This window comes from Benincasa hispida, chromosome 4 (assembly GCF_009727055.1).
Source record: "Benincasa hispida cultivar B227 chromosome 4, ASM972705v1, whole genome shotgun sequence".
NCBI classification, from domain to species: domain Eukaryota; kingdom Viridiplantae; phylum Streptophyta; class Magnoliopsida; order Cucurbitales; family Cucurbitaceae; genus Benincasa; species Benincasa hispida.
In genome coordinates, this window is record NC_052352.1 from 68,419,038 (window position 1) to 68,440,207 (window position 21,170).

The 21,170-nt window shown below is 31.6% G+C and overlaps 1 protein-coding gene and 1 non-coding gene across 2 annotated transcripts; both read right to left on the reverse strand.

Moving 5' to 3' along the window:
* Window positions 1-10: 10 nt before the first annotated feature.
* LOC120075610 (probable sucrose-phosphate synthase 4) lies at window positions 11-8,968 on the reverse strand. The gene is made up of 15 exons (XM_039029159.1): window positions 8,952-8,968; window positions 7,842-8,094; window positions 6,507-6,596; window positions 4,507-4,727; window positions 4,273-4,336; window positions 3,866-4,065; window positions 3,301-3,781; window positions 2,983-3,114; window positions 2,662-2,793; window positions 2,380-2,556; window positions 2,040-2,093; window positions 1,810-1,872; window positions 793-1,635; window positions 569-696; window positions 11-406 (listed from the first exon to the last, which is right to left on the reverse strand). Exons 2-15 carry the CDS (start codon window positions 8,049-8,051, stop codon window positions 118-120), a joined length of 3,084 nt encoding a protein of 1,027 aa, XP_038885087.1. The 5' UTR covers window positions 8,052-8,094; window positions 8,952-8,968; the 3' UTR covers window positions 11-117.
* Window positions 8,969-9,598: 630 nt separating this feature from the next.
* Window positions 9,599-9,679, reverse strand: TRNAL-AAG. Its single transcript has one exon. It is a non-coding gene; the product is annotated as a tRNA-Leu (tRNA).
* Window positions 9,680-21,170: the final 11,491 nt, after the last annotated feature.

Consider the following 21,170-nt stretch of genomic DNA (forward strand, 5'->3'; position numbering starts at 1 on the left):
AACATCAATGTTCTTACGAAAAGTGAAGTATATTCTTCTTATTATGGCAATCGCTTCTTCTTTTTCATTATTTACATATGTGCCAACAGGACAGGAGGATAAGAAAATAGAGGGTATCTAGTAGCTCTTGATCTCAGCAACATTTAGTGCTGACAAAAGATCATGGACGCCATAACTGCCATCTAAAATGGATATGTTAGGGCTATCACGTGAGAGTGCAACTATACCTTCTTTGTTAAAGTTGTCTTCACTTCGAAGAAGCTTTTCACTCCCATTCTCAACAGAACCATTTAAAACAATGGTCTTGTGCAGGCCAGCCAGTAGGTCTTCATGATCCGTATCTCCTTTCTCTCCAACGAACGTGACCATTTTGGATAGATCAATTCCCCATTTAATTGAAAGGTACCTACCAAAGATAGCAGGCATTTAAGTAATTTCCTTCTCGCTTGGTGTTTTCCTTCTTCTGTAATTATTGCAATGATAATTCATTTTTATAATATCATTGTTACTCTTATTCTTTTTATTTCTTCGTGGAGTCTTTGTTGTCTCATAGTGAAAGGATTCTTACCTTAGTGCCTGTCTTCTCGATGCATATAATGGTAACACATTTAACCTTGATGCTGCTCGTACATAGACAATATTGCACCGGAATCCTCTCATCCGCAGCCGTTGGTGAAGGTCTTCGGTCTTCCTAATCTGCCAATTACATTAGGATTCTCATGAGAAATGTTGAGTCCTAGGCCACATATTCATTTGTCAAATCAGTACAATAAAGCATATTTGGATTCTTACATTGGCAGTTGATTTCACACTGTAGGAGCAGCACCTTGAACTCCATACACCTACATGTTCTTTTATGTCATCCTCGTTCCTACCTTCCAACTTAGCGAGCCTGGTCACTGTTGATCTGACATTCTCTCCTGGCCATCTGTACTCGATGTGTGATTCATAATCTGTATCAGCTGCTGTATCTCGCCATGGATAGTACAGCTCACTTCCGCTATTACACACTAGCGCATCAAATTCTTCTAGGCTTACTTGGCACCATTTCAGTGCTTCCATTGTTTCTCTTAAGCTTGATCCTGTCAAAAATATGTATCCTATGCTACCTAAACCCAAGGCTGAGCCAGTTTGCATCACGTTCTTAATTGTCGATCTCAAGCTTTCAGTATACTCTCCATTGTTATTGTAACAATCTGTGGCTATTACAAATAGTCCTTGCCTTCTACCTGGATAATAACTTGCAGTGTCATTGTTATTAGAGGAAACCATTCTTTTGGTAATTGCTTCAACAAGTTCCTTCTGTCTCATTGCATCGTCAAGTTCTCCATTAAACTTGAATTCTCCTTCTATGGTGAATCTTAATGAGAGATCATCTAGATCCTTTAGGGAGTCACTCATGGGTTCTTCTAGAATTGGTACGATCTCATGGCGGGTGGTAGGATGGCGGTTACGACAGTGCTCAATGTGGGAGAGATAGTTTTTACAGTGTTCTGTCCATGAAAATCGGTGTATGTTTTTAAGGCTGTTCTTACGACACTCGAGCCACAGGTTTTTGTCAGCAACCAGCTTCAAAAGGGCATCTGCTATTGCTTTCTGATCATGTGGATCAACGAGGAGTCCATTGTGCAATGCCTGAGGAGACATTATTAGTCTGATCATTAATGATGATTACAAATCTCTGTAGAAGTGACAAGGATAAATATCACATGGCATTAAACATGGTACAAAGAACTTATTGAATACTACAGCTAAGGGAATTACGGATCCAGGCGTACTTAGGGCAAGTTATTCGCTTGTAATACCTACCTTCAAGATATCTACAGGTCCTCCATTTTTTGTGGCAACAACAGGTAAGCCATAGGCAGCTGCCTGCAAATTTAGATATGGAATCAACGTGGTGATCAGTTATCAAAGCCATTTTTCTCGTGGATTTCATACTTTAGGGACTATTTCTAATTTTTAGTTTCAATTAAACATTATTATAGGCCCGAAATGAAGTTCATTTTAATCTGTGAATAGAAGTGTGAACTTTTTACCTCAATGAGAGTGAGGCCAAAAGGTTCGACCAAAGCCGGGTTGATGAAAACTCCCTTCAAAAAACAACACCGAGAGGAACTATTAGATTATGGAATACCATTAATAGAATGCTTTAGCATCAACTTTGCCTATTCTATGGTGCACAGGTTGGATATTTTCTTTGTTTCTGACAATATATGGGGTGGGAGAATCAAACCTTTAACTGTTAGATAATTTCTTTGTAACAAGCTAATTCTTGCAAGGCTAACCCCTCAGAGGAAGAGCAATCTCATCCTTAACATAATTATGCAGAAATTAAGTTTCGCAACTTCTTTGTATTTGTTAGCATGGGAAATTTACCTTTGTTTTTGCTGCCAAACAATAAATTTGGTGAACTTCAGATTGCTTATGGTGCTTAGGGTAAGCAACTTGACCGTATAAATCATACTTATCAAGGAGCTTAAGCACGGTTATCAAAACACTTGAGCTGTTAGTGGACATTTCTTCAATATCATCTCTGTTACCAAGAATCAGAACCTTCAGCAAGAATAAAGAGTCAACAAAAGTTAGTCCTTATACGTAGGGCTTTAGAGGCATGCATTATAAGCAATGATAGAAGAAAGGGAGGAATTATATTATTACCAAGTTGGCCAATTCCCTCAGGGCTTGACATTCTCCAAAAGCCTTAAGCAATGTGGTGACATTTTTCTTAGGGTCAGGACGGGATAATGCAAGTATCATTGGCTTGTGAGGATTTGTTAGAAACCGCATAATCTGCATCCAGTTTGTTCTATGAGATTCATTAAGAAATTCTCTTCCCTTGCTAAAGAGAAGAAAGCTGAAAGTAAGTATGTAAATCAATCTATGCTATTTTTCATTGACATTCTGAAAATCAGTTGATTTCACCATTTCCAATTTCAGTTTTTCAAGAACAGTACATAAAATGAAAGAAGAATGTGAAACCTCATTCCAGATTGGAGGTATATTTCTATTGCTTTGAGCTCTGTCTGGTCCAATCAATGACTTTAGGTCTCCCTCGCCTTCCATTGAATCTTGGATTGTAACATTGCTGAAATCCATGCCTGGAGGTATAACCTAAGGTCAAAGGTTGATAAGTTTCACGGTAAAATGTTCAAAAGCCAAAATTTCCTATTTTCTTTCTACTATCTTCTAGGTGTGACAAATGAAATAAATATATTATGTGAATGAATTTGGGTTAGTGGTAGCTATTCTTCTTAATGTAAGAAAAGGAAGAGCTTCAAGAGGTAGCATGTATTATACCATCATTCTGGGCATGTATCTACCAAGGCAACTCACTCCCCGCTGCCTTCGAACTCTAAGCTTCCTTTCCAACTTGAGATCAAACCCATCATACAGTCCCCATTGCTCCTCTATCTCTTGCCTTGTGCTAGTAACCACCATCTCAGCAGCATCCAATCCCAACTCCTCTGCCCCAATTCTCCTCAAAATGTTATAGGTTGCATTGATATCCTCTCTTGACAACCTCCCTTGTTTAAGCAATTGTTCAAATTTGTTCCTGCCCAAAGAATGTCCTGTTAGCACCATGGGCACATTCAGTGCCCCAGACAGGTGAGCAGCCACCTCCCCTGCATCTGCATAGTGACCATGGATGACATAAGGCCAAATTGGATTTCCTTCTGCAACTTGTTCACCCAAAACTCTTGCCATGTTAACAATGTGATTTAAAGCTCCATCGACGAATTCAGGTATATAAGGCCAGAGAGACTCTTTTGGTATGTATCTGTTACAAGATTTGCTTGCATATTAATTGCCACAATTAGGAAGTAAATGTTGAGCGAGGAAGAAAAAATTATTTAGCACATACTTGTCACGAGGTCCACATGGAATTCGAATAATGTAGGCACCACAGCTACCAGTTCCGTCAGATGGGCACGACAACATCTCTACAGGCTCTCCATAACTAGAATCTACCTCAGGTGAGGAAATTTGTCTAGTTAGGAGATCAACCCGGTGTACCCCTTTTGTGTTGGCTAAAGCTCGAGCAAGTTCAATCACATATTTGACCTGAAATTAAAGGAACTACAACTATATTAGAGAGATAGATAGATATCACTTATCAGTTCTATGCTTTAGATATGGTAAGTTTTGTCATGCAGGCCCTTTCATTGGAGATGTATATTTCTAAAGGAAGAAGATCTAGGCATGTTTTCTTTCTCTTTTACTTTTTCTGTATCTTATTGCTTATAAATGACTTGACAAATTGCGTCTTACCTGGCCACCTGTATCGGAATCTCGTCCGAGTTCCATATTTTCTCCTCGTACCAGCCCATGGATACTGGAAGAATCAGAAACTTCAGATTAGAAGGTACACATATTTATACCAATTAATTGCGGAGACGCATTGTCCTCTGGCTATTCAAGTGATATTACCACCCATATTTAGTTGTCTACTGATTAGACCTCCTTTATGATCATCATTGAAATTAGAGTACTTGAATGTAATACCTGATCAAGACAACATAAAGGCTTCTAGACTTTTCATCATCAGACCAAATTTGAATGTCAGAATTAGTACTAGGACTATCTTTGATAGACTCGGATATGTTAGTGTCCCCTTGATCCCTTTCTCCTTCTGAGCTGCCTGAGAGATCGTCGGAAGCATCGCTCCGACCTTGCTCTCGTTCCAGTCGTCGGTTTGTTAGTTTTTGTTCATCATCCCAAGCTATCTGTTCATGCACATAACACAAGACTATTTTTAAATATAATATAAGCTACAGCCTATAGCTACTGTCTAGTTTACATTGAACTTCAAGGATTTGGAGTGTAGGGAACCAAACGATGAAATTCTGCATGCACTCTCATCAAAACTAGCCTGATTACTCACGCCAGCACTTAAGTTTGTTAGGAATGACGTTAAAGGATTTTTTTTTTTTTTTTTTGTTCCTTTTTTTCCTTTCAATTTTGTTTTCAGAGAGATATATATATATATATATTTTTTTTAAAAAAGAAACATCTCATTAATATAATAAAAAGGAATAAATATTCAGACATACGAGCTCCTATAAAGTGAGTGGAAAAGAAAAATGGAAAAGTACAAAACAATAAATGCACCCATAAGGAAAATTAGCCTGGAATATAAGCGTTAAAAGATCAAAGAGCTCTATTGTTTTTCTTTTTTCTTTTTTGTTAAATTGAACTGTTTTGCAACCATTTTTCTTTAAAACTTGTATCCGTGTTTTTAAATTTTAGAAATGGTTTCTAGTGTACGTAACTCAGTAATTAACAATTCTTCAAATTTAAGTCAGGTTATTCCAAAAACCGACTATTGATGATTTTACATAGACAGCTATGCTGGAGAAAAAACTTCCCAAAGCAAAATAACATTGATTTTATTTTTTCACTTTTAATTTTGAACACATTTTCGAGATAAACACCAGGAATGGAAATATGTTTTAATAATTAAAAGCGATTTTTTTATTTAAAAAAAGGATAAAAAAATCAACAAAAGTATTTCCTTGTTCCAATAAATTCTAGGGTAAAATATACTTTGATTCTTATATTTGAGATTTTTTCAATTTTAGTTCTTATACATTTACCTATCCAATTTAGTCTATATATTTGTAATAAATCTTAAGTTTATTTTTTCAAAAGGATTTTTTTTTTTTATTAAAATTGGTTAAATAATAATAATATTCTCATCGAAGAAAATATAATATGTGTGAATAAGTTTTTAAAATTTTGAGTGAAAATGCTAATATAAATAACGAAAAGTTTTTGAAAAAATCAACAATTAAACAAGCAGCAGAAATTAAAAATTTATGTTTTCTTGAAAATATGAGGATTGAAATTGGGCATTTAAGAATATAGACTAAAATTAAACAAATTTTGAAGTATAGTGATGAATGATATTTTATCTTAGAATATGGATGTTAAGAAAACAACGATAAATAAATGGTTAAATATATGTTTTAGTTCATAATGTTATAGTGTTTTTCCAATTTGGTTCCTAATATTTAAAAAGTTTTAATTTAGTCACTTTTAAAAATTTTCAATTATGCCCTCATAGTTGGTATATATATATATATACAGTTGGGAAAACATAAAATTAGCTTGTAATAAACATACACATGATACTAGCGAGTCATTAGAAAATTGGATGAGTTATATTTCCTAATAGTTAGAAAATTTAAAAATGTTGCCAACTTTTCATGTCAATGATGTAGGTATAATTGATAAGTATTAAAACACATGGGGTGAAATTAAAAAAAAAAAACCTTAGGACAAAATAAAAACACACACACACGACACTAGGGACCAAAAATGACCAAATTATTCTTCTGGGTGGGCTAATAAGTAATACCGTTATAAACTAACTATAAAATTATAATTACTCGTTATTACTTAAGATTTTAAAGTTGGTTCGTTATTTCTAAACTAGGACGCATCAGTATTCAGTATTCAGTATTCATATTTGCTAGAAAATGAATTGCATACTTAAGACTCACCCGCTTTTTCTTGCGAGCCAGATCCCAAATGCGCCAGCACATGTTTTCCAGTCTATTATTGCGATCACGTGTATTCCTAGCTGCAATCACCTGTGAAAGTATAATCTCATCATATTAATTCTCTGTACTTTTCCTTCAAACATACACTGCTTCCATTTCCTTTTTCTTTTGTTTTAGTGTTATTTCCGACGATGATGGATCATCTTGGCGTAGTTATACCATGTATTAGAAATATATTAACTGATATAGTTTATTCAGAGTTTTGGAATCAAGGATGATTTAGTATAAATTCCTGCAAAATATTACCATCTCTCATGTTAGCATTAAATTTTGATGATTTGATTATTTGAGTAATTAATAAGCTTTTGGGCAGTGATTTTACTGGAAGGGATACAGTTTAGCCTCTTTAGATTAGGAAGTTTTATCATTCATCAAAGGCAGTAGAAATCTTGAAGCAAAAAGGGATTTTCTATTCATCAGGTACAATTCTCAACTATTGATCTTGCGTAGTACTAGCATATGCAAATACTTGGCTAACTTTTTGTTTCCTAAGCGGTAGTTTACAATTAAATGAGAGATAATCAAAAGGTTATATATATATATATATTCTCCTTCAAAAAGTGGCCAAAAAGAGGTAATGCTACAGTGGGGGAGCTGACGTTGCTTTGCTTTTAGATTAGAAAGGAATATATACTCTTCTTATGTGTCATGTTGTCTTTTTTTGCTTCTTTTGATTAATAATTAGTTATTTGGCTTTCTTTTCTATTTATTTTATTTTTACTACATAAAAATAGTGATGGAAAATTCATGTTAAGTTAATATTACTGAAATAAATAATAAAGAATGAAATATGTTGAGGAATACACAGTACTGCACGTAAGTAATAATAATAATTTCTATCACGCATTCTGTCCATTGAAATAAGAAATTGCATTTCTTTTTTTTTTTCAGTTCAATTGTCACATTAGTAAATTCTTCTTTTCTTTTTTTTTTTTTTTTTTTAAAAAAAAAATAAAAATCTCTCATTATGATTTGAGGTGGGCTGCTAACAAAGAAAGGCTGCAGCCCAAGTTACCCCAATTAAAAATTGTCATGTGATAATTTTTTTTTATTTAAAAATATATTTTCTTGTGTGTAGAAGAAGAGGGTCATGCCTAATCATTACTCATCAAGAAATACATGTAGTATGCATTAGTAAAATAACAAAATAACAGTAATTGAATAATTAAAAAATGAAAAATATAGAGATATATAGAGAAGAAAATAAGGGGAGAGATTATATAGAGAGGGAGAGAGTTAGAGAGGTAATTAATTAATGTGTAAATGAAAGAAGACCTTGGTCCAAGTTTTGTAGAGATCAGACTCATCGAAGCTGTAAACGACCTCTTCAACAAAGTACTTTGTTGGGCAAAACAGCTTCCCTTTCTTTTGTTTGTCTTCAAACCTCCTAATTCTGTTCTTTCCTTCTAGTTTTTTGCTTGTGTTGCTTCCTACGTCCAGAATCGCTTCCAAATACCCATGCAGCCATTCATTCCCAGTTGCCATATTATTCTCTCTATCTCTCTCTCTCTCTCTCTCTCCTGTCTCTTATACACATCTAGATGTGTATAAGAGACAGATATATATACTCTCTGAGAAAGGGCATCGAATATCAAAATTTTCAGTTTTTTATCCTTTTCTAAGACTTGCAAATCCAAGAAAAGGGAGGATTTGGTTCTCACTTCTGTTTCTAAGCCCATTTCTGAAGGCATATTACCCAAATAACCTTATATTCTTTCTTTCTATTCCCCACCCCGAAGCCGACCCGCAATTATTATTAGCTAAAATTCTTTTGCAAATTCCATAACTCTCTTTTCGTTTAGGGTGTAAAAGGAAAAGGTTTCGTTGCCTTATTAATCAACAAATTCTCGAAGAGAATATCCATGCAAAATTATTCTAAAGTGCACCTTAGACTACACCTACGCATTCATCAACAAATTCCATAACTTATTTCTACACATCACTTTTTTTTTAAATTTTTATTTTATTTGATTATTTGATTCTTTATTTATTTCTTTCTTTATTATTATTATTATTTTGTGATTAACAAAAATGAAAACATTTTGGGTGTGGCGTCGCTGGGAGAATAATAGCAAGTTAGTTTTAGCGATGTAAATATTATTTATATCACACACACTGGCCGTCAGATTTTAATAAGTATTTTTAAAATAATTATGTTTTGCATATATTCGAATAATTTAATTTTCTTTTTAAGTGTGTCCTCACAAATTAACTATTTTAATAAACAAGTTAATGGAGATATTCTTACTTTTTTTTTTTTTTTTAATTGTGAGTTTGTGAGTACTGATTTTTAATATGTATAATCATTTAAATCTTTACAAAAACTCTAAATAATATTCTCTAAAATATTTTTGAAAGAAAACTGAAACTTATTCTGAAATGTAACTATATATATATATATATATATATATAAACGTTAAAGTACTGCTTATAAACTGTTTTTGGAATACGCGCATCTATTTTTAGAACAAAAATTAGTTGAAAACAAATGTGTTGATAAATATAACTTTTGTGTTTTCTGATGTATTAGTTTACAGTCATAAATCATCTAGAAAGAGTTATTATCTTTCCAAAATTATGATTTTGCAAATAACTATTTAACATGCACACCATAATTTTCAAGGTTTTTCTTCTCCCTTTTCACTTCAATGGCATTGGAAAAGCTACTTGTGTTTTCCGAAGGCTTTGTTTATTGATATAAATTGTCCTATAATTTGAAAAAAAAAAATTAGAAATTAATCCCTATAATTTATGAATTTAGTTTTTTTTGGTTTTACAAAATTCTTATAAATAATTTATAGAACTTATAAATAGTTGATGAAATTAATTTCCGACTTTCTTATATTACAGAGACTAATTTTTTTAAAAAAAATTATAGGGATTAAATTTGTTATTAAATAAAAATGAGTAATACAAATTGAAATAAAAAAAAAAATCACCCACCGGTCGTCATAGAAATCCAGGCATCTGCGGTGGGTCCCACGGATTGAGATTGAAGAAAATTAAAAGGAAAAAATTAAAGGTTAATTTAGTGTTGAGAGTGGGATTTGAACCCACGCCCTTTCGGACCAGAACCTTAATCTGGCGCCTTAGACCAACTCGGCCATCTCAACTTGTTTGGTGTGACCCACATTCTTTATTTAATATATATACGACATGGATCCTATTCATTAATACGTGTACTATCAACGTCTAGGACCAACCGGAAGAGGTGATTCCCAGTTAGCTTTTCGAAATTTTCACTTTTCATACTCTGCATCTTCATCATATGTCCCACAACATAAAACTTCAAGTTGGAAATATATATATATATATATATCACTTAAATTATAAATTTAATTTTGAAAGGTAGAATTTTGTTCCTATGATCTATAATATGAATTAAAGCTAAAAGAGTTAAATTTCAACTTTTTTCTAACTACAGAGAGATCAAATTTGTAATTTAATCAAAAATATTTTATCATACTATAATATAGGTACTATTTTTAATTATCATTATGATATTCTTTAAGAATGTTGTAGAGTTTAATAATGTTAAATAATTATTTATAAAGAGTTAATAGATACTAAGGAAGTACTACAACAAAGTCTAAAGATCGGTTTTAATTACTATCTTATGATATCAGATACCCAAGAGGCAACATCACATACGCTACCATATCCATATGTCAGTTGAGATATATGTTCATGTTGGCTTATTGAGTTACATCTTATTGTTCAAAAAAAATGGGTGAAAAAATTAATTAAATATTATCATTAAAAAATACAAGAAAAAATGCATCAAATAGGATAAGATACTAGGGAAAAAGAAAGTAGTGTTGTAGTTAAAAAGAGACGATGGACATGTTTAGTTTAAGGAGTTTGTGAACCTTGCAGTTAATAAATATCAATTTATGACTGTAACTTTTTCTATAGTAGATTTAACGACTAAACAATTCAATAATCTATAGAACTTGACCCTTTACTTCAAACACTTTTATATGTTTTATATGATTTAGTTTGAGCCATGTAGAAACGGTAACATTGACTTTTCACGCTACTACACCTTTATAACAATATTCATGATTCAAATTATTCATTGTGTTATTCATCTCTTGATTTTCAACCCTTCTTTTTCTCTCTTTGAATTGAACAAATGTTTATGGTCATGTTTTTTGTTTGAGTATACTATTTTCATTCTTAGTACATGTCCTTTTGTCTTCTTGTTTAATACTTTTTTATGATAAAAGTGAGATTTGATGGAGTTTACACTAAAAAAGCAGAATTATAAAGATGTAAAAAGGGGGAATATTTTGAATACAAATTAAAGAGAAACATCATTCGTCATTCTCCATTCGTCATTTATTGGATTCGTCTCTTGATTTTTACCTTGTTTACGTACGGTGATAGTCAGTCTCATTATTTTAATAGTATAATCACAAAATATTTTATCCCTTTATGTGTATAAAATTATTCCATTTCATTGGTCTTCTTAAAAAAAAAAGAGTTAAAGGATTAATAAAAGGATTTTGATTAGGTGTAGCTCACGTAGTACATATTTTGATTCATTGGTCATCTCACATGTGCACCTAATCCTATGTAGCCATACATAGTTAAAAAAAAAAAAAAAAATCAAATTGTCACATGATATATTTTGATTGAATGTTGTCTGAAGTATACAAATAGACGATACAATTTAGATCCCAATTAATTTTTTTCTTTATAAAATTAATTATAATAAACTACAGAATCTAGAATGTAGTATAAAATAATAAAAATAAAACAAAGAAAACACGTGTGTGTATATATGTATAATTACATATAGTTAAACAGGTATGAAAGTGGGCATCAAACCATCTTAATCTTTAATTAAGACGGTGATAGACTTTAATTAATCTTGTATGTGTATTTGGTGGATTAATTAAATTATTTTAATAGGCATGAGTCATCAATGCCTTTCTAACATTGACTAAGCTGTCCTATTGACAAAAGTACCCTCATCTTTATGATCTCATTGTCTGAATTTGTATTCTTATTCTCATCTATCACTTCAAAATTCCCAAACAAAAAGTTAACCTCATTCTTTTTAATATTTCAAACTCTTGATTTTCCTAAGTTCAATGGATAACATGTTATTTGATATTATCATTTATCTCATTAAATCATAATTAAACTATTGGTAAATTTTGAAAAGAAAACAAAATAAACATATGTACCTTACTTTCCTTCAAAATGCAAAAGATTAGAATAGCTTGGAGTATTATAACTATTCTTATTTTATAAGTTGTGATTGTGCCTACTTATTTTTAAGTCCACCTCACTATTCTCTGTTTCTCTTATTCCTTCCAATTAAATTAATTAATAAATATATTATATTTATATTGATATTAGTATAGTATAGTAGGCACAATCTCTAATTTCTGTTCCTTTAATGCTTTTTCTCAAAGATAATCATGAGACCAATTGAAACTTTAATGTTCAGGAATTTAAGAAAGCTTTAATCTCTTTCAAGTCTTCAATCTCCTAATCTTTAGGTGAGTTATACTATTTTTTGATCGTTAAAGCTTCAAAGTCTTCAGAACTTTAGGACTTAAAGCTCTTTCAAATTCCCCAAGAACGAAGGATAAAACCTCTCTTTTATAGATTTCTAATGGGCCTTAGATGGGCTTAGGCTTATTATCTGTCTGGCCCGATAATTAGACTTGACTTGGACCAAGGTCAAATTTAGGTCCGACCTTTTCTTTAGCTCAATTTTCTCCATGGATTTGAATTGGGTTAGACCTTGAGTCCAAATGACTTGATTTACCAACTCAATCCAATGTAGAATTTAGACCCAATTGAATTATTAACCAAATTATCGATGGTGGTCATGCTTAATTATCGTCGTCGAATTCGATCGAATCTGGCGTTGTGATCATATGATTAGAAAGAAGAACGAAATGTTTGGGCTGCATTATGTATAAATGGGCCGATCTTGGGATTTCCAGGTCTCAACTGTAAATAGTCTTATGGACAAGTAGTAGCTCAAATAACCAAGATGATAAAGAAGTTGCACCCATGTCCATAGTGAATATATTAATTATAATAGTAATAGTTACAAATTATTATTATAATATTATTATTTTAGGAAGGGAATAAAATTGATTTTTAATTTCGTTTAATACTTTTTTTTTTAGTTTTTATGGTTAATAAACAATTTTATAACAAAAAAGAAAATCACTCCTAGATGACAGTGAAAACTACCATTGCACTTCAGATTTTTTTAGAAAATAGATAATCGAAATCTTTAGATGCTCGAAATTATAGATATACGAATTACAGAAATCCAACATGTTTGTTTTGTATAAATATTTTTTTTAGACATTTGTGAATTTTTTTTAATAACTGCTTTTGTTTCGTCAGATTTTTATTCAACAATGTCTAAAATTTACATCATGTTCCAAAAAACTCCTTACGACTATCTATTAATTTAATATAATTCGAACTTATATAATATGTTTCTATTTTTCTTTAAATTAATATAATTTATATTATTTTTATATGTTATTTTTCTCAACAAAATAATGTATCGTATTTTATATTTTTTATATAATAAATATCAATTTAAATTTAAATTTGAATATCTTACTAAAAATAATAAAAACTACAATATAACAAAAAAAAAAGTATGATATAAATATAATTGACAATATTATTTTAGTCGTAAATGAAGAGTAAAATATTTCTAAATATATATATATATATATAAGAAAAAAGAAAGGGAAAAAAGTAAAATGGGGTGGTCTTCTTAGGAATATGGAAAACCTGTGTTTTAGGAGGGCATCCAAAACTCTCGAAATATTTTCCATAAGTCCGGAAATCTGCATTTTACAATAGCATAAAACAAAGATATTAATTTAAATGCCCACTTTATGAGAATTAAAGGCTCTCTTAAACGGTTTCAATTTTAATAACCATCTGATTAAATTCTTACGTTCTATTTTTTTTAAAAAAATTGATTGATATAAATATCATTTTGGTCTTGGTTATATTTATCTCATTTTTTTATCACAACTTTATTGAAAAACCTACCGTCAATAAATTTCTTGAAAATGTACAAATATTTTATATGGAAGGTTTTCGTTAAGTATGCAATTTGCATTAGAATTTTGCAAATAGGCTTATTTATATGGATACAATGAAAGTTACCTCATAACAAACTAATTGAAATCAAAAGACGTTGAACTAGTTAAACCATAATCTTCATCTCATGATAATGTTTAAAGTCAAAAAAGAAACACCCACAAACAAAATTAGGATGAAAGTGTTGTCTCCATAACTAATAATAAATATAGTATATATCTTCAATCAAAAGGTAAAAAGCTCGAGACTCTTATTCATAAATCATTGAAATATTAATGTATTGAGTTGAAGGAATCGAATTACCGATGCGAAAGTGAGTAATTGCTTGTATCGATGAATTTAATTTTTGGGATTAACTTAAAACAGAGAAAAACAAAACGATAAACATGAAAACCTAAGCATGCTTTCTACCAAAAAAACAGAGAGGAAAGGTAAGATAACACATACTCTTGAAGAAACTTTTCTTCACAAATTTTCTCTTTAGTGAGATCACGAATAGAAAATCTCCCACGAACTCAACAATGTACAGCAAGATGAACACCACTAAAAATCTTCCTTGCTATCCTTAAAGTGAGAACCAAAAAGACAGAGTGTGTGGGCGTGCTTCTTAGATTTGGTGAGAGAGAAGGGAATTTTCTTAAGAGAGTTTGTAAGGTGGGAGGAGAGATTTTTTTGTAGATGGATTTTAAAGGTTTTCACGTATTGAACCACTTCTGCCCAACTTTTTGGGATATTGCAAATGAGAGATGCGAGGGGGTTATCCCATAACTCCCATAAAAAAACGTGGAAATAACTCCCCTATCTTAATTCTAATTATATTAACTAATTTTACATAATTAAATTAAATTATATATTATATCTAATATAATATATAACCTATAGTTTATGTTCTCTCGTATAACCTATAGTATTAATATGAATCATATTCTTATTCATTTTAACATATAGTATTTATATGAATCTCATTCATATAATTAATATTTGAATCATACTCAAATATTTATTTCTCTCATTGAACTTTATATTATAATGTATCCAAATACATTATATTAATTGTATCTCATACAACTAATTCCCTTTAATTAATTTGAACGATTCAAATTAATCTAAAATTAATTGGTTCTCATTAACCCTTATTGAACTAGTAATGAGACCTCATGGACCTATAGATTAGAAACTCCAATGATACGAGATTAACTAATTAAACTCTTTATTAAATTAATCAACATTTATTAACTATCGGTTACTCCACCAAAAAACTTCAAATGCACTCTTCGTACTGTAAATATATTTCCGTGTTCATTAGATATAACCAATCATCAGTAAGTTGACCCTTCACAAATTGTTTATAACTACAGTCAGGTCAAAATTACCATTTTACCCTTGTAGTTACTGTTGGATTTTATGCCTTAAAACTCGTAGATAGTAAAAATAACATTTAACCGATCATTAAGTGTTATCAATGTTTATTACAATAAATAGTTATTGCTTATCTTGTATTATCTTGCCTAAATAATCTTAATCCAAAAAAAAATAACATCCTAGATTGTTGTATGAGTCTTGAATTGTATGTAGAGACATACGAGGATCAATATTCAAGATACAACCATAAGGTTGGGTACCTTATCCTGGTGATACTATGGATACGACCCACTTTGTATTTGATACAAATGCAATGATCCAACGCATTCGTGTAGAGGACATGCGAGTGGAGATATCCTATGCAATGAGTTTGCATAAGACTGGATCATAAAAAAGTAACTACTAGATGCAACTCCTTTGACTTGTCAGGTTTCTATTTCACTAGGATAACTTAGGCAATTTAGTCTTAATCCTGAGTTAGTTATGTGAAGGAATTGTGAAGTTCCATAGCGGAAGTGGGGATCAACCCAATTTTTATTTTTCACAAAACCAAAATTTTATAGAACAAAATTATGCAAAATTTCAGAATTTACATAGCATGCAAAGAAAAAGGAGAAAATGAAAGTAGGGTTAAGAAAATAGGAAACTTACCCTTGAAGAACCATTCTTCACGAATTTTCTCCTTAAATGACCGCGAACAATTCGATCCAAGATGACCACCACCACAAGAGTGTCCTCTACATTCTCTGTAGGGGAAGAGAAACACATGAGATATGGGCTTTGTGATCTTTTGGGAAGAGGGAAGAAAAAAATATTTGAGAGGAGAAGAGTTTTTTTTCCAGAGAGATGAACCTGTAAAAACCCACAGAGACCTTCTCTGTGAGGAAGATAAATGAGATCGTTGAAACTAATCTCCCACTCACCACGTTTCTGCAGAGAGAATTAAGGGGAGGGAAGTTATTTCCTTCCCTTTAATTTTGAAAAATAAAATAAATCTAAATAACAATTATATATATAATAATAATAATAATAATAATAATAATTTATAATACCTAGTGAATGCCCTAAAACTCATAGCTAGTGAATGTAATTAAATGACCGTCATTAATAAATAGTTATTAATGTTTTTCTCAGTAAATGTTATTAATATTTTATTTAATTTCGTCTTATTAACCCTAAAAATCCAATAAACTAATATCCTAGGCTGTCTTATAAGTCTTGAACTATTTGTAGAGACATATAGAGACCAATATTCAAGATACAACCTAAAGAGTCTATAGTATAGGGATAAGGTTGTCCTGGTAACACTATGGAACTTTTTAGATGATGAAACAACATTTGTTTCACCATTTTTCTCCTTGCTTTTCAACTATTGGGGTTGATGCCCTAAATTTCGTAGGGTCCTATAGTTTGTAAACCTTGTATGAACAAACTTTTATGTGATTAATAATATATGATATTTTTTTATTCACTTTGTCTATAAAATATGTGATATTTAGTTGCATTAACCACAAACCAATAAACTAACATCGAAGGTTATCGTTGTAACTTAAACATGTATGTGGAGACATACAGGTGGATGATGTTTAAGTGATAACCTAAATGGTTTGTAGTATATGGATAAAGCTGGGTATCTTATCCTAGTGACACTATGAGTATGGCCCACTTTGTAGGTGTTACAAATATTGTAAAGTGTTACAAATGATCTGATCCTGATCATTCATGTATTAACATATAAGCGGGGATATTCTATACAAAGGAGTTTGTATAAGACCAGACCACGAAATGTTTAGTCTCATTATATAACATCATTCATAATAGAGACTTTCATTTCACTAGGATGACCATAGATAACATGACCTTAATCCTCAGTGAGTTGTGAACTCTTGCCTATGAGGACGGTCTTTTAATTTGTATAGAGTTGCCAGATCACCGACTCAACAAGCCTACCATTTTGGGGATTTGTCTGATTCGGGACCTGGGAACATAGCTACACAAGATGGAATTTACTCCTTTTTCCGAAGCAGGGATAAGTAGATAAATTGCTCCCTTAAGAGCTGATTTTGGGTTTTGAACAATGTGGCGCCACACCCTTTCCTTGCTCGATAGGGGTTTAGTCATAGTGGGACTATGATCTATTGTTCATTAGAGGGATCAGTGGTACTTAAGAAGTTAGATGTAACTACAAGAGAAAAACGGTAATTTGGCCCAGTTGTACTTACGAGCAATTTGTGAAGGGTCATCGTACTGTTGATTGGTTTTATCTAATGGACACAAAAGTATATCTGTAGTGCAAAGAATGCAGCTATCGGTCTTTAGTAGACTGCTCGACAGTTAACGGATGGTAGATAATGTAGTTAAAGAGTTTAATTAATTATTCACGTACCGTTGGAGCTTCAATGTAAATATGATTTATATTAAATGTTATAAAATAGAGAAAATGAACTATATTTTATATTGTACATGATACAATATTAAAACTATAGGTTATGTTATATTTGACATAACATATAGTGTCATATAAATAAGATATGATAAGCTAGTTATCATATTTATTTATATTATTTTTTATTATTTTAAATAATAATTCTTTTTTTCTCTCCAACTACCTTAATGGATGGTTAAGTGGTTTTATGGCAAATAGAATACAAGAATTTAGTTTCTTTTCTTCCTTACAGACTTACGTGAGAAACTACATGATTGAAGTTTTCTATACGATAGAGTGAACCGAAGAGCTCTGTCTTCTTCAATCTTCATCTTCCTCCAAACTAAAAAAAACCCTCCAAACCAAAATAGTCAAAGTCCACCACTCCTGGACTCTCACCCTGAGAATACCAAAGGCTCCCAGTGGTTGTGTCTTTTGTTGGTTTGAGAATTCTTGAATAGGGTCTTTAAGGTTTACTAAGTTTGAGGTTCGTGAAAGATCGAGGGATTTACAAGAAGAAAAATTCTTCAAAGGTAGTATCTCTTAAATCCTTTTCTTTACAAAAAGCATGTTGTAATTTGTTTAGAATACATATCTTGTATGTTTACTGTAAATTTATTTTTTTCCAATCAAAATGAAATTTGGACGATCCGCTTCTTCTCAAGGATCTCTTTAAAACGAGTTCCTTAAAAAGGATTGGGAAGTCTACAGCATAGCCAATTTTGTTCAGAACAATATTGCTACAGAAGTGAAGGAAACTTTCTGGTAAAGATCATAATGATGCTAACCTGGCTGGCCTCATTGATGCTTGACCCGTTCATCTCCGCCACGTTGAAGTGGATCATCATGATGAGAACCTGTTCCCGAACAGATGACCCTTCTTGCATACGTGAATTGAAGATGTACTTGAGAGCGTCATGCCTGAGCTGTGCAGACGGTTGTTCGAACATTTTCTTCAGGGACTCCATGATCTCACGTGCAGTGACCATGGGCTCATGCTTCTTAGCCAAGGCTTCGTTAAGGCTTGCCAAGATATACGCTTAGGCCTTCTCATTTTCCCTTATACAGTGCTCATATACTTTCCGAACGTTTCAAGGAGCAGTAGGAGGTGGAATGGGAGGACACTCCTCCATAGGACAAAACATAAGTCATCGATGATTAAAATTGTCTTTATCGTGTTTTTCCAACTAGCATAGTTCTCGCCAGTTAATTTGTTGGCGGCAAGTTAACTAAGAGTCGTGGTAGCCATATTAAAATTGCTGAAAAAGAACCTACTTGCATTAAACCACTTTTAGAAAACTAATCAAGTTTTAGCAAAATAGTCTAGTGTACTCTAAGTGACATCTATTTTGCAATGATGCTTCAGTGAGGCAAGACAAAAGTAACCGTAGAGTGATCAAGTGCCCCTTCACTGAAATGAGACATTCACAACCATTAGATAGAAACAACTGCTTGCAACTGTAACTAATAGTTACCATTGTTTGGTCCAAAATTTGTTAAGATCCTTATCCATCTACTACAGACCATTTAAGTTATTATTTAAACAAGATCCACCTGTATGTTTCTACATACTCATTTAAATTTACATAAAATAACCTCAGATCTTAGTTTATTGGATTGAGTATATGCTTATAATATAACACTTATTTTATTAATAACAATATGTTTATACATAATTTACAAATTACAAGATTAAAAGGAGATTTAGGACACCATTCCCAACAATTAGAACGTTATCAGTCCTTGCTTCCACTATGCATGTGTTCTTTATATTCCAACAAAGGTAACTCAGGGGTAAAATGGTAATTTGACCCAACTGATGTTATGAACACTCATGAAGGACTAACTTGCTGTTATTGATCAATATCCGTGGATACATAAATATATTTGCAGTGAGAAGAGTGCAAGTGTGGGTCTATAGTGAAGTGTATCCACAGTTAACAAATATTGATTAACTTGGTTAATGAATTTAGCCAATTAATCTCATATCATTAGAGCTTCTGACCTGTAGGTTCATTAGGTCCCACTGGTAGCTCATAAAAGGTATTGAGATAGTTAAAGTAATTTGAAATGTTCAAATTTACTAAGAGAAAGAATATAATGTATGATGATACATTATAATATAAAGTTTATATTTTAATTAAACTTTATAATATAAATTTATTTTGAATTTGATACAAGAAATTAATTTCATGGGAGAATTAAATATTTGAAGGAGTTCAAATATCAAATTTAATATGAATCGAATTCATATTAAAATTATAGGTTAAAATTAATGCGCATTAGATGCACACTAAAACTATGGGTAATTTGTGAAAAAAATAGTTGAATGAGATTCAATTATAAGGTTAAATTAAATATGTGATATTTAATTTAATGATTAATTAATTGGAGAATTAATTAATTATTTAATTAAATTAAATTTTAAAAAATTAAATGAAATTAAAACTATAGGTTATGAGACAGAGATGTATTAAAATATAATTGTAATGCACATTTAATTAAATATGAGATATTTAATCATTATTAATTAATAATTATTTGATTTACTTTAATAAATTAAATTTTGATTTAATCTATTTTTAAATTAAATAAATTTATTATTTTTTAATTAAATAAATTAAATTTTATTTAATTTATTAATTAAACAAATAATGAATTAAAATAAATTAATTATAACAAACTCCTAACGTGGGGAGTTACATGGGAATGTGAGAGATCTTCTCCCTAACTTCCTCATTTCTTTCTGCATCACATAATTAGTTTTTTTTTCTCTATTTTTTGGTCTTTTGAGATTTTTCTTTGTAGAAAATTCTCTCTAAGGATCCAACCTTCTTCTAGCTCACTAGTACAAGGAGAATACTGTTGAAATTATTTTGGTGGTATTCACTTGTTTTTGCAGCAAAGAAATCAAGATTGTAGATTTAAAAAGTTGGTGAAGCCCTCAAGAGTCGTCAACGAGAGTAAGGGTTTCTAGATTTTATTTCCTCTATATTATGTTATTAAAATCTGAAATGAAGGAAATCAAACACGAGGATTTCCATGAGCAGTGGAAGGGAACGTTCCAAATTCCATTCGAATTGAACACAAAATAATTACAGTTTAAACGGAAATTAATAGGTCATGTACAACTAGAAATTACAGCATGCTAAACGATGATACAAGGGATAGAGGATGCATACCTTTGAAGAACTATTCTTCACGAATCCCTCGATCAATCTACAAGCATCCAAGAACAGCACACTCGAACGCAATGACCGGTACAACCAACGAACACGAACGGCCAATGACTCCTCGAACTTAATCGAGTCTAACTCGATCCACGAACGAAGTGAGGAAACCACCATATTGGTTACCTTAGTATTCTCGGTGTGAGAATCCAGGAGTTGTGGACTCTGTATGATCTTGGCTTGAGGAAGAGAATGGAGGTCTATGATCGAGTAGATGATCGAGCAAATGGGAGATAAGACACTGTCTATCGTATAGATGATGTGCTCGATCGTTTAGTAAACGGCAGCCTATCGTATAGAAAAAGCCACTCAATCATGTAGCAACAATCAATTGAATAAATATCGTATAGTCAAAGGTAAGTGATCACTTAACTGATCGTGTAGTCTCTCAATGTTATCGCTTAGTGAAACACTTTCAATTGATAGCTTATCCGTGAGTTCTTTTCGAATGAGGCAACCCCTAAAATTAGGAAACCCATTTTCCTT